The sequence below is a fragment of the Molothrus ater genome, chromosome 13 (assembly GCF_012460135.2).
Source record: "Molothrus ater isolate BHLD 08-10-18 breed brown headed cowbird chromosome 13, BPBGC_Mater_1.1, whole genome shotgun sequence".
Classification (NCBI taxonomy): domain Eukaryota; kingdom Metazoa; phylum Chordata; class Aves; order Passeriformes; family Icteridae; genus Molothrus; species Molothrus ater.
In genome coordinates this window covers 13,222,733-13,237,106 of record NC_050490.2, presented here as the reverse complement: position 1 = coordinate 13,237,106, position 14,374 = coordinate 13,222,733, and the positions used below count along the sequence as shown (strand labels likewise).

The following is a 14,374-nucleotide window of genomic DNA, read 5'->3' as shown; positions in this document are numbered from 1 at the left end:
GCAGGTAGGTGATAACTGTTTACTACTTTAGTCATATTTGGCAATTTGTGTATGCAGAGAAAAGTTCAATGAAGAGCCTTAGCACACTGCATGAGACAGCACAGAGCAGTCCTCAGCAAAGCACTTTGCACAGACAGGATGAGGGCTACAGGACACCACCACAGAGAAGACAAAAAACCCCACAACAATAGACTGGCCTGTGGAGATCAGCTCAGCCCTCCCAGCTGTGGCAGCAGCCAGCAATTTCTGCCCTTGCACAGAGGGCTCTTGGGGCTGCAGGAGCATGAGCTCAGCTGGGATTGTGTCTAGCAGTGTGACACTGCCTGTGGCTGGGGCAGGATTAGCAGGGCTGAAGGGAAGAAGGCAGGCAAGAACTTGGGTAATCACATGTGCTGCTTCTCATCCTGCCCTGGGCTCTTCTCTTTCCTGCTTGTTCCTTCCTGAAGTTTCAGCAGTTATGGGACCACATCACCTCTCTTTCCTCATCACTGCCCAGTAACTGCACTGAGACCTTTTCCCAGCAGGGGCTTTTCTGCTGCACAGTGAGGATTGGTTGCCTCACTGGTAATTAAACCCAGAGGCAATCCAGTGCTGTGGCCTGGGAGGGGTGATGCATCTCAGCACAAATCTGATCAGGTTTTCCCTCCTCCCCAGCGCAGTAACTGCACTTGGCAGCCATCACATCATGAAAACTTCCTGAATTCGATCAAGACAATAGGCCACCCCTTTCTGGGTAGCTGGGGGAAATCATCCTCCATGCCAAACACACATGTTGTAAGCAGAAATAAATCAGCCCTGTGCAAGCATCAGGCTAGAAACCATGGCTCCCTAGCCTGAGAAGCCTTTCCCTGCTGGTGGATGGTCCAGAGACAAACTCCTACTGCAGTGTGCTCCAAACAGTTCTCACATCACATCTCTCCTGCAGCTGGGAAGGGAAAAATGCTGTTCCCCCAGGAATGCTGCCATCAGGCAGGCAGGACAGCGCAGACAGGTACAGAGGGAGTGTGCAAGACAAGGGAACAGTGTGAGCACAAATCACAGGAGAAAAGGCTGGAAAGGCACTCCTGGCTCATTGAGTCTCTCCCTAGAGATGAGTACAGGATTAGCCTCTACACTAAACCCAGGCATTTTTGTCTACTTGCTTCCTGAACTTCTTTAATGACAGGCTTTCAGCAACCTACCCCTGGCAAATTATTCCATTGTTTAAATTATGACCCTGCTGGAAAAAAAAATGTTCTGAGGTCAAACCTAAATTGACTATTATTTCCTCTTCCATATTTTATGCACTTATCAGTCAGTCTTTCAGTTGCCTTCCCTCTGGGTCCCTGTATTAAGTTTCTTTAATCTAACATCAGAGGTCACAGCCTGTAGTATTTATCATCTCTCTGGATTACCTTTAATTTGTCAATGTCTTCAAAAAACAAGGAATAAAAATAGGCAGTAAGGATGGAATGATTTCAGAGCCATCCAAAAGCATGTGACTGTGTGCTGGGGTATCACAGAGTCTGTGTGTAGGCATCTGCATGGGTGTCTGAACTACAAGCATGGCCATGAGTGAGCAGGAGTAAGGACAGTGGTTTAGGGATGCCTGATCAACTTCTGTGTTTCAATGAGGTAATAACCAAGCAAGTGAGCCCAAGGGCTCCAAAAACTGATTTACTGTAACATTTCCCATCTCCCTTTGCTCTGAGCACCAGAATGCCACTGCAGCTGCCTTACCCTGTAGTAATCAGTGCTGTAGACATCTCTTGACATCCCAAAGTCTCCAATCTTCACCAGCAGGTTGGCTCCAACCAAGCAGTTCCTGGTGGCCAGGTCTCTGTGCACAAAGTGCTGGGAGGCAAGGTACACCATTCCAGAGGCAATCTGGCTGGCAATGTGGAGCATCTGGGATAGCCCTAGCTCCCCTTTGGCTTGTCGAGGCTGCCCATCCACCAGGATCATTGCATCTGGGCCGTGTGCCCTAGAGGGAAGAAAAAGCAAAAAGCACAGGGTTGGGTCTCAGGAGTGACCAGGAGACAGGAATCCCACACAGTCACTGCTCTTGCTGGATGGAGACAGCCCCCAGCTCTGCACTGTGAGGACAGACACACAGCTCCAGTGGAAAGGAACAGAGAAAGGCTTGAGAAAAACCAGGATGTTGAGGCTTTGGGGGGAAAAAGTCACCATTCTGGCTTCCTCTTCTGAAATTCCTTTTCTGTCCCATGACAGTCTGACTGTGGTGCTGCTTCACAGGAAGGGGAACACCAGAACTCTGCAAGTTTTCTAACAAACCCTGTTGTCTGTTTGAGCTAACAGCAAATGGCAACAACTTATTGCAGGCTGCACAATGGCAATGTGCCATTACCCCTATTTCAAAACTGCTGCTGACAGGAAACAAAAGCTGGAAAACCAGTAACCAGAGGAAAAGGGGGAAGTGATGGACACCCTTAGTGGCAGATGTGGTCACTGCAGACCCCAAGGCAGTGGGGCTTGTGCCAGGAACACCCAGCCTTGCCCCCCACCCAACCTGCAGGCGGACTCCTGTGCTCACCATTCCTAGGGATGCTCCCTGGAAGGCCGTGCCTGCATTTCCCCATGCCAAGACCTTTTCTATCAGTATTTTCTGAGGCAGGACAGCCCCATTGCAGCCTGTCCTGGTGCAGACATCAGGGTTTGTTGTGGCACCACCAGCCTTGTGGCTTTGGGAGGCACGAGGAGCCATGCCAGCACACACCACCACTAACCCAGCAGGTACCTGCTGATCCTGTGCTTCCCCTTGCCACACCAGTTGATGTTTCAGGCCACTAAAACTCACTGTTCTCTGGGAAGCACGCAAAGGTCTAACAACACTGAGGGGAATTTATTTATTGTGCTTTTCTCTAGGAAACTGGGTCTAAAGTGAGTCTCTTCCATTTTACTGTTTTTCCAATTTCTGCAGTTAAACGAGGAAAAGTCCATCTGAGCGTCTTACAGACTCCCAGTGTCCCTGGCCTTCAGTGTCTGGGAGTCACTGTCTCCTGCTGTGGGCTGGGGGAATTATTCCACAATAAAAACTGCTGCTTGCTGAGGGATCCCAAGCAGCTCTGCATCATCAACCCTTCCTGATCCCCTTCCAGCCCCCATTCCCCACCAGCAGACACCTTACCTGAAAAAGCCCAAATCTCTTTTCATATGACATTTCCTTAGGCATTTTGAGTGTCTCTTTGCAGGGTCTAAGCTCCCTTGTCCCCAAAGCCATCTTCCTTTGGGACACAAAGGGCTTTTTCACTGCCTGCCACATTCAAGCATGCAGGCAAAGGAGCACAGAGCTGCTTTTTCCAAGGCTGCACAGGAAGGAGAAGCTGGCAGCTAAACACAGCTGGAAGATGAGAAGCTGCAGGCCCAGGGACCACACACCTTGAAAAGTTTCTTTTCCTTCATAAAGGCCAAAGATAATACAACAAGCTTTCTTTTCCAATGAGACTGGAGATGAATTTCATCAGGCATGAGTGTTTCTCAGACATGTCCCAAGAAAGAGTTGGGACATGGGAGTGAGAGGTTCATGGCTCCAGCATGATTTCAGCCTTAGGAACACACTGCTGAGTGAAGCAATTCCATCAGGCAGTGGGCACATGACACCTTTCTGAGACACTGAGAGAGCCTGTTTTGCTCTGTACTCTTTGGGAGGTTAACTAGAGCAGTGAGAGAGGTTGTTCCTTAGCTGTAATATCTGACTCCTCTAAGCAAATAAGGTTGGTGGCTCTGCCAGGAAAAAGGATAGGTCAATTTGGAGTTTTCCTTTGTGAAGCACTTGAAGAGCAACATCTCTCAGCCTCTTTTCAGACTGCCTGCCTTCAGTCACAAGGCTGAGGCATTGTCCTTAACACTGCATCACCAATCTGGGCTAAAACACCCTCTCAGCCCAGCTCCTGGTTTCATGCTGGTGGCAGAGCTCAATCTGCTGCTGCTGGGAGGTCGCTGAGGCCTCCAAGTATGACAAAAGAAGGTCTCAGGTAAGCAAGGCTGCTTCCCCTTGAATGAGGGTCTGAGGAGCTCTGTAAAGCCAACAGCCTTCACTCATCCTACCTTGACAAAGACGTCTTGGATCTATCCAGAGCTTGAGACAGAGACTGAGCCATAAAATCCTATTCAATCTACCCACAGCTATACCAAAATGAGGATGAAAATCAATGCAGGGAGGTTCCCAGCTCACCCACTGCCCTGCAAATGCCCCAAAGCTGGAGACAGGTTGGCACTACTTGGCAGAGGAAAGAAGAAATCTCTAGGATCCTAACTTATATTCTTCTGGTGTGGGTGATTGCTTAGAGGTGAAAACCTCAGGGAAAAGCTTGTGCTTCCTGGTCAGAAACTGTGTTGGCAGAAATATTTTTCTCAGTGAGTGTATCCCAACCCCAGAGCTAGACCTGCCATGCACAAGATTCTTGTTCCCCCTGCAATCATATCCACACTTAGCAGTCAAAACAGGAAAATATCAAGGGTCCAATTTTCTAAATATTGGGAAATAAAGCTACTAATTATTTCAAGAGGTAAGTACCACTCCACTTGCACACAGGTTTCAGAGTGGAATTTCTGTTTTGTGGCAGAAGAGCACCATAAGCATCCTCCCACAGCTGCTCCCTGGCCCTTGCTGCTGCTGGATGCAGAGCACACAAGTGATCTGCCTCAGGCTGGTGGAATGGTTGAACGATGATGGGGGGCACTGGGAGCTCTGGTGATTTGCATCTCTCTAGAGACAGAGAAGGTAATTACTGCACATGCAGGAATGAGAACCAGTGACCAGTAAATGCTCGGGATGCAGATCAGATCAAGGACACCAACAAATTTCTCAAAGGAATGTTTTGAATATTTTGGTTCTTGTGCTGTTGAAGCAGGAGACCAGTGGCTGAGGGAGTGATGGCAAGTGGCTTTCCTGCTTCAGTGGGACATGGATTTGCCTGATGTGCAGCACTTGGAGCTGTTGGCTTCATGTCCTTCCATCCCCACAGGGCAGAGAAGGATCACAGCCATACTCCCTGCAGCTTCAAACTTGCCGAGGTGGGAGAAGAAAACCCTGATTTCCACATCTCCTGAGATTGCCTAAGAGAAAATGTTGGGATAGGGCTACCAAAGCCCTAAATCTGGTGAGAACCATCACCTCCTCCAAGCTGCGCTTGGAACAACCATCCCCCACTGAATAATGGCACCACTGGTGCACCACTGAGCTACAACAGGTTTCCCCGAGGCTGTGGGGCATCCCCACAGCATCTCCCCTGCCCTCATTGACACAGACCTGAGGAATTTGTTGAGGTCCCCGTGCTTCATGTACTCGAAGACCATGATGAGCGGGTCGCCGTCGCCGCAGACGCCGTAGAACTTGACGATGTGCTCGTGCTGCAGGTTGGTGAGCAGCTCTGCCTCCCGCTGGAAATCCTTGCGGGCTGCCAGCGTGGGGTCCTTCAGAGCCTGCAATGAAGGATGAGTGTGGGAACTCAGCACATCCCTCTGGGTGTCCAGAGCTGCCTGGGACCCTGCCGGGGGGCTCAGAGACCCTGGCACGCAGCCCAGAGCACCTGGGGATTTGATTATGACCCCTGGAGCAAATTACCAGCTTTGCATGAGGACATGAAAGTCACAGAAGTTTAAATAATGTAATAGTAAAATTATCACTGGATGAAAAGATAGATTTTGCGATTTTTAGTATGGGGGTTTTGGGGACAAGATGGAGGAACTTGGGCGTGTCCAGTCCTTCTTCTTCTCTACCTCCATGTTCTGCTGTGATGCTGGCACTTTGGGATTGGTTTAGAACAGAAGTGCACTGTCTAACATAGGTGATAGGTATTGGAAAGTAATCGTAAATATGTTATTAGGTTTGTAGTATAAAAAGACAACACTGTCCCGAGGACGGTCAGAGTGCCTCTGGCTGCCCTGCAGAGCAGACCTCGGCTGGGCAGGAGGAAAATTTTAAAGATAAGATTTAATAAACAACTTCAAGACCAAAAACTGAAGAGCTCTGACTCGTTCTTCGGACGTGCGGGCCGAAACAGAGACTTTTCACATATCTTGAGACTGCAATTAACAACTAAACTCCTGAGAGATGCACACACACAGAGTGGGCTCAGGTGGGGGAAAACCCAAAACAACGGGGTCACAGCATCTGCCAGGAGCTGATGAGGAAAGGAGGGGAGAGGAACCACCCAGTTGTGCTGGTGGCACCATGTTTGTGTGGCATTCCTGTAGCTACTGTCCCACTGGGCTCCCCAACTCATTTCCTAGGCAGCAGCAAACATACCTCAGAGGGTAATAGCTTCCAATTATTCCCAGCTTGGGCAGAATTTATACTGGTGACCTAGGGGTGAATGGCTTCATATCTCATTATTATTAAATTCCTGAGCCAGCCAGTCCTTGCTATCTGTCTTTTATTTTGAAATAGCTGACTACACTGCCTTTATTCAGAAGATGGATTTGCCTGGCTGTGCAGTTATTGTGTGGATTTTTCAAACTGCCTCTGAAGAAGGACACTGTCAAGTCTTTTCTCATAATTTTTAAAATCATGTTTTTATTCCCTGCTGTTTATAACAACTCCCCTGGCAGACTGATGCTGAAATCAGTATCCTTATTGAGAATATCTCATCTCCCACAATTTGAGAATGCCGTTTTACCATTGCAAGGCAGCTTGCAGGATTTAGGTGGTGTGGGCCAGCCCTACATTGCAGAGTTGTCATGAAGATGCTGCTGTGGCTGTAGATGATGACAAGGGAGGATTCTCCAGGGCTGGGTTCTGGCTTGTCTGTGCATTTTTGTGCAGCTGCATTGGAGAGTTAGTCTGGAAGCAGCTTGTTGTCATCTCAGGGTATCAAGGGAGGGGACTTGATAAAAAAGTTTAAGTCCAGACCATTTGACAAGATGAAATGGCCACAAGAATCAGCACAATCTTTGCAAAAATTTAAGAAAATGAAGAGCCTGGTTTTGAGTTGCTGGTTGTGCCTCTTATTCTCTGCATCCTCCACACGCCAGGACTGTTTAGGACCAATTCTGGCTTTAACTGTGCAACCTCACAGGAGCTGAAAAGGACTCAAATCCTGAAAAGGACTCAAATCCTGAAAAGGACTCAAAGAAACTTGTTCCACTTACCCTGTGTTAGTCTGATGTGCACCAGTTGCCCTTCAGTGGTGGGGGCACTGGGCAGCTCTCCCTTTACCTACACACAAATAGAGCTTCCCCCTTTCCCCATGCCTTGAATCTCCCCATACAGACAGCAGAGGTGGCCTGAGCAGCTGCAGGCTGCAATTTCTGTGCAGAAAGGGGTGCTAAATATCAGAAAGCTGTGCATGGAGAGAGGAGCCCAGCACTCTGTTACTGCACCTGGGCTGGCCCATGGTGCTGCTGCCTCTAGAGATTCCTGCAGAGAAAGTGCTTTTCCCCTTGGAGCACACCTGCTGTGAGGCTTTTCCCCAAGCCTTAGGACACTGCCTCATCTGATTCTGCCCCCAAAGTGCTATTCACATGGAATAAATCTATTTTAATTCTTTGCCCTTTGGGATAGCTTGACTAGAGATATTTAGATGAATGTTAGTTACATGGTGCAGATGACAAAGCATCCATCCTTATCTCAGGCACCCAATTACTTTTAGTCATTTAATATCTTCATAATGTTGATGCCACCCTATTTTTCTGCAGGAAAATAGTCCCTTCCCCCATGACTCTTTTTCCCCCCTTTTTCCTGTGGTTGCACATAATATTTCAAGATGCAGTGAGTATAGGTTTCATCTCCTTCACACATAATCATTTTTATAAGGTGTTAAGATTGTAAGTAAGTTTGTTGATCTCACACACCAAAAAAAAATGCTTAACCCCCTCCTCATTGCTAAGGTTGCAAAGCCAAGCATTTGGAAAGGAGGGAGCTGGAAGGGATAGAACAGGGAAAGAAGACCAGAACCAAAGAAAGAGAAGGGATGTCTCAGTAAAATCAGTGGAATGCCTCTCTCAGGAAGGTTCAGGGTAGATTATTTTTTTTTGTGTGTGTCTCCATCACACAATTCCTCCATAAATTCTGGCAGGTCCCTGAGCATTTGCAGGTTGCAGCTGTCATCATGAAGTGCCAGTTGTTCTAATATTACTTGGAAAATCCCCTCTTATGCAGCCTCAGGGCCAGGCTTCCACAAGCACCATGTGTTTATTGCCGCAGCAGGGCTCACTCTCAGTCAGGTATCTGCTGTCCATGGGGCTGGAGAGAGAGAGGTTGGTAACTCCATCCTTCACCTAAAGCAGATCTCTTCAGTTTTCATTCTTCTGCCCTCTGAAAAAGGGGATGATACAACCCCAGTAACCTGCTGGGAGGCTGTGAAAATGGGTACACTCACATCTAGGGAAGTTCCAGCACAGGAGTGATCCCCACAATGGAGCAGCCACAGAAAAATGAAAAATAAGGTGTTCAGAGGACAAGCCCTGAACACAGCCCCTCCATCATTTCTAGTACTTGACTTTGTCACCTTAACACTCTGCTGGATATAGTGTTTGTGCATTTCTTAGGATGCTTTTAGAAGCAAGCTGAATAAAACAGGAAGCTTGTCCATGCCTTCACATCAAAACTCAGTTTATCTGCAGGGCTGCAACCTTTAGATCTGCTAAAAATCTGAGTCCATTTAAGCGAGAGAGTAACACAGCTCCTTCCTTTGGCCCTGGGAGAGAGTCTCTGGGAGCAGGGCAGAGGCAGGCTCTGGGCTGTGGACTCAGCTGCCCCTAACCAGAGAGTCCTGCTGCTGCCCTGAGCTGCAGTGACTGGGGAGGTAGCTCTCAGCCTCAGCTGGGGGCATGAGATCTTCAGGAATTGCAGCCAAATCTCAACTTAATATGTAAAGCCTTTATTCCTGCCTTTTTTCTTTTTTTTTTTTTTCCCTTTTCTTCCCCTCAGACTTCTAACGTGGCCCAAATTAGAGGGATTTTTTTCCCTGCCACTCCCAGAGCTGGCAAGAAGCCAGATTGCAGGGCCCTGCTCCAGAGCTGGAGCTGTATGATCTTGCAGGATGAAAGGCACTCTGGAGATGTAAGCTCATAGTAGCAATTAACAGAAACAAGTTCGGATGCTGTTCCTGCCTACATGCAAATGAAACTCTGAAGAGACTCGGGAGCCAGGCTTGCTGGGGGATGGCTGGCACTGACAGGCAGGTACCAACCCTGTAATCAAACAATTAATCACGTGGGTGTCTGCATGTCCTCGGCTTTAACCACTCTCAGAGGTGAAAGGTGCAATCTTGCACTTCACTGCTGGAGTAAAAGGGGACATCTGAGCTAAAAAATAAAGGCTTGAGCTGCCAATGATTAGAACTAGTCACAAGTAACTGGATGCCTCCAGCACTTTGGAGACAGTGCTGGATCCTTCCTCCCTGCAGAGCATCGGTTCAAATGCAGACCTTGTTCCAAGGAGCTAGGAAGCATTGGTTAAATCCAAGGGATTAAAGTGTGGCTCTGCCAACTGGTGCCACTTGAGAGGAGAGCACAGTTCTGCACTGAGTGTTCTCCTCTGCCCTGAGCCACACTGATGGGGCACAGCTCCCACCAGGAATATCACAAGGATGCAAGCAGCACAGCACAAGCCAAGCTGAACTCGTGTTGGCTTAAAATACTCAAAACAGGAGCAACCTGTGGCTAATCAGAGTGGAGCCAAGCCGAGTTGCTTTGCCCATCTTGCAGCAAATTGATCCCAGAAAATTGGCTCATCATGCTTAGCTTTCATTGCTCATTTCTGCTGAGGCTTTTTTATGTTTTAGCTTCTGCGTGTTACACAAAAAGATAAAATCCAGAAGGAGCAGGGCCGCAGTGCCTGCTGGAGGGAGTTGGATCCACAGTGCGCTGCTGCAGCTGCACAGGAGCTCACAGCTCCCAGCCCAGCCTCTCCTCCCTGTCTGTCTCCTGGCCGTGTCAGCAGGAAGGGCGGCTTTGGCACTGCTGAGAACAGACAACCTTGAAGTGAAACACTGAAACTTTGTGTGACTAATTGGATTTACCACAATCTCCAGCATCAGATAAATCTCCACCCCTGGCCCCCAGCCCTCCCCTGCTTCCCTTTCCCACACAGGCTCATCCAGGCTCCCTTCACTGGCCAGCCCCTGCCCTTCTCTCTTGCCCTTAGCATTTACCTTCACTGCCACCAGCATTTTGTCGTTGGTGGGGCTGAGGTTGTAACACTCGGCCAAGAACACCTTCCCAAAGGCACCTTCTCCCAGCTCCCTCTTCAAAACGATGTCTCTCCTCTTAATATGCTGGACATCTGTTGGAGGGAGGGGAGGAAGAGGGAGAGGGTTGAGGGGAAGAATGAATCAGGGTTAATTCAGCGAATGGAAAACAACTAATTCAATTTTCTTGCAAGCTGCAAGGGAACTGAAATTGTTTCGCAAAAATATCTACGGGGATCTTTTTACCCACCCACAGAAGGCAGCCATCTCTGTGATGGAGTTAGTCTCATGCAAAACATCTGTGAGGAAAGTACTTGAGGTTTATCAGTTCTCATGACAAGCTCATGGCAAGCTTGTACTCAGGGGTAAATTCTGCTACAAAGACTTGAATCTCTTTGGAATGATTCTGGAAATAATCTATCTCCTGTGAGGTGTAGCAAAGGTCACATCCTTCCAATGAAAGGCCAGGTGAGATTAGAAGGCCCTGTTGCATTTTGTATTTCAACTGGGATTAGTTTAAACTCAAACATGACAGATTTTTGAGGCTGAAGCTTGATAAGTCAAAGCATTCCTGGGAGGAGGAGGAGCAGTGACCCCAACATTCCTTAGGGCATTAGCAGGAGCTGGCTGGAAGTGCTGGAAATGCCCCATGGCAGGACCCTGACCCTGCAGCCTTCCCCTACATGAGTGCTCCCTCAGAAAGGAGGTCATCCCAGGATACCATCACTGGCACAACAGATGAGCTGAACCCATTCATTTCAATGATCCTTTCCACTGACATTTAGGACAGCGAGCACTGACAGAGAATAGCAACCAAGGATTCAGGAAGAATCACAAGAGCAGTAGCTTTAATTTACCAGAGGTACAGAGGCCAATGAAAAGTGGTTTGCTCAGCTAACAGGTCATTCCTGAGGATTAAATCTGCCCAGATACCACGCACCTACAGGGGCAGGTTAGTGACTGTGGGATATCCACTGACTCTGTGCCATCATCAAATGTCACAGGTTGCTGGGAGAACTTGCTCTCTTCTGAGGACAGCACTAAGGCACAGCAAACCTCCAAGCACCTTTGTGGCATCACAGCACCCCTAGAATTCCTCAGCAATAAAAAAAGAGTTTTTTTAATGCTTGGAATGAACTGTAGAAGAAGTTAGAGATACACAGCCACTACAGCATTTTCTGAAGGGACAGCAGCCAAAACTTCATCTCTATGAACTGTCCTTCAGTGGAGCTTTCCATCACCATGAGAATTGTGGCAGCACAGACCACTCACAGCCTCAGCCTGATGGTTTTGAAGGCCAGTGGAGAGTTGTGCACTCCTCTCCAGTGCCCAGTTAGCAAAAGCTGATGTATGAGAGGTCTCCTCATTACATGGGACAGTGCCCTCTTTCCACTCCTGTGGGTTGTTCATAACCCTGAATCTATTTGCTCACAAACCTGACCACTTTTGATCCTTTTCCATCTCTTCCTTATGCCACAGGAGCTGTAAAGGTATGTGTCCTTAGATTAGGTAGGTTTCTCTGCAGATGAAGGAGGTGGAAGTGACTAACTCTGGGTTTCAGACTGGCTGCAGGGACACATCACAATCTGCCACCAGCTCCTGCCACCCAGGCACCTGAGCAAGCACCTGTATCAACCTGAGGGATCACAGAGGTACCACTTAATGCATCAAAAAGCTAATGGAACACAAGGATCCTAATGACTTTCATGCAATTAAGCTTTTTAATTAGGAGCTCAGAGGCAGGTTTATGGAGCTGCCATCCCTGGGCCCTTGGCTTGCTTGGGAAGATGGATGCTGCAAGATTGCACAAGCAATGGGCCTTGTAATGAAAGACACCTCTCTGGGAATTCCCATTGACCTTTCTTAATTGTTCAATAGGCTGAAAACTGTTTCTTACCGATATTAATAATATTAGTAACATTAAGGCCCATGTTGGTAGGCACATCCAAAATGACTTTGGTTTTAAACCTGCAGTGGCAGCCAGGGAGAACAAATCACACGTGGACTTTGCCTTCTCCACCTGGTTTAGCTGAGTGTTTAAGGATTACCTGGAGAAATCTGAGATATAATGTGTTGAAATGTAAAGCAATGAACTTGGGTGAGGAAATTCCTAATATAAGAAGAGCTCAAATGGCACCAATTTACTTAATAGAGTAGAGGAAAAGGGGTTTATCCTCTTTGGCTTGGCAAGCATTTCTATAGCACTCACCACTACATTACCTTGGTCTTACTGTGTTGTCAAACCACATATTTGCATTCTTGGTCTCCCAAATAGCAGCAATCAAGAAAGCTGTGAGGAATGATCTTGTACTAAGAGGAGCTCAAGGATATTTTTAAAAACTCAGAAATGTAGCGATTACAATAGGATTGTCCCATTTGGTGTGAGATGAAGTTAAATAGGAAACAGTCTCAGAAAAAACAGCAATACTATTTAAGAATTTTTATACTTCTGATGAGTAACACCATGAGAACTGAGGCAAACCTCTCTTTCTAAACTCTCCAGGGTATTGTCCAAAACTTTCAGCTCCCAATGTTTCCTCCCAATAACATCTTAATAAATTATCAGACATTTCTGAGAGCTGGCATCCAAACTGTGTAATTATATCTATATTATTAAAATAATATCCCATCTCTCTCTGAGACCAGATTTTACAGCTAGTTCTTAAGAGTCACCTGAGAAGTTTCAGGGAAAATTCATATGAAGAATTAAATGTGGTATTACGGCAGACAGAGTTAAATTGAGGGAGAAGCAATTCTTTTGCAGTGGTGGACTTGTGTTGCACTGTTGGATTGAAAGTTAACTTGGGTGGCAATAAAAATAAAAGGGTCATGAAGTTAAGTAGTTTGACAGCAACTGGACAATCTTAATGTAGAATCAGAAAAGTACATTTCCTGATGGCAATTTCTCTCAACCTCAAATAGACATAAATTTTGCTTCATGGTATTTTAGGCACAAATGGAATAATAAGTGAGTTATAATAAATTGCTTTTCCACATGCTAGAGGCCTAAAGTAGTGAAGTTTAGATCAAATTCTTCCCTTCACGGCGAGATCAGCACTATGATTAATTCTAACCCACTATAAAAGACAGGTTTAACCACAAGGCAGTGACAAACCCCCGTGGCCAGCAGCGTTATTGTGCTCACCTTGCACCACTGTGCTCACCCACCCTGGCTGTAACTCACGAGGAAGGCCAAATGGCCATGAAAGATGCTGTGCTGCAAGGGCACCTCAGAGGTTCATCTGCATAAATCTGTTTACCTGCTCCTGGAGGAAGCCAGGCCCTGTCTGATAAACAGCTGGTGTTTATTTGTTTTAGGCAGGCAGTGCTGTGCTAATCTGTCTCGGCTGTGTTGCAGTCAGCCCTGTAGACAAGGTGTATGCAAACTGCCTCTCCCGAAGAACCACTCTTTTTATTTTTTTCCTCCCCGTGTACTATTTACTTATAAAAACAAGACAACAAGACAATTCATAAGAAGATCCTATGCAGAAGCCAAAGCAAGATCTGACAGGAAAATAAGCAGAATTGACAGCATGATGTGAACTCATTCAAAGCCATGCTGTACCTACAGGAAGGATGTGAGTGCCTGACACTGAAGTAGTTCCACTTTACAATGAAACACCTTCCAGTCCTTTTATAGTCCAGTATATTTTTTCATGACACAGAAGAAAATTTGGGCAGATTCCCCACCTTCCTTCTTGTCCATCAAGATTTAACACACCGAGAAGGTGTTTCAAACTTTTGCCTTCAATTTTGTTCTGAGTAGCCCATTAACCACATCAGAAAGCACCTGACCTGCAGCTAGTTGGAAATGGCCCATGGCTTTAGCTCAATGATGGCAGCATGGGGGTAGGTTAGAGCATTAACAAATGTAAGTCTGGGACCCACTTTTACACATGCAGAAAGTTTTCCTTTCTCTGGAAAAGCCAAGGCAGAAGGATGGCAGCTTTGGATCTGCAAAGGGATCTTTACCTAACCACCTCTGAACCTTTTGCAGGACAGATGATTTGATCTGTGCTTAAAGTGAATTTAGTTAGAAAAGTGACTGTCTGAAACCAGAAACTTCTTCCTCCCCATCACTTGCTCCCACGTGTCCTTAGTCATGTCTGTTCCTCTCCTCGAGACAAACACCTTCTGGTTTGCTAAACTTGTGAACCCAACACAGCCATGGGATACTGGGGAAGAAGAAGAGGGAACAAGATTAATTCTGCTTTCCTCAAACATCAGTCTGCCATGTCCCA

The 14,374-nt window shown here is 47.0% G+C and overlaps 1 protein-coding gene across 2 annotated transcripts in view; it reads right to left on the bottom strand.

The window, feature by feature from the left end:
* Positions 1 to 14,374, bottom strand: part of NTRK3 (neurotrophic receptor tyrosine kinase 3) — a 218,511-nt gene that overhangs the window by 43,655 nt on the left and 160,482 nt on the right. For both annotated transcript variants that reach the window (XM_036389613.2, XM_036389614.2), the window contains exons 13-15: positions 10,098 to 10,228; positions 5,252 to 5,424; positions 1,720 to 1,963 (exon numbers count right to left, since the gene is read on the bottom strand). In XM_036389613.2, the coding sequence (XP_036245506.1) occupies positions 1,720 to 1,963; positions 5,252 to 5,424; positions 10,098 to 10,228 (548 nt within the window). The remainder of the gene's footprint in view (positions 1 to 1,719; positions 1,964 to 5,251; positions 5,425 to 10,097; positions 10,229 to 14,374) is intronic.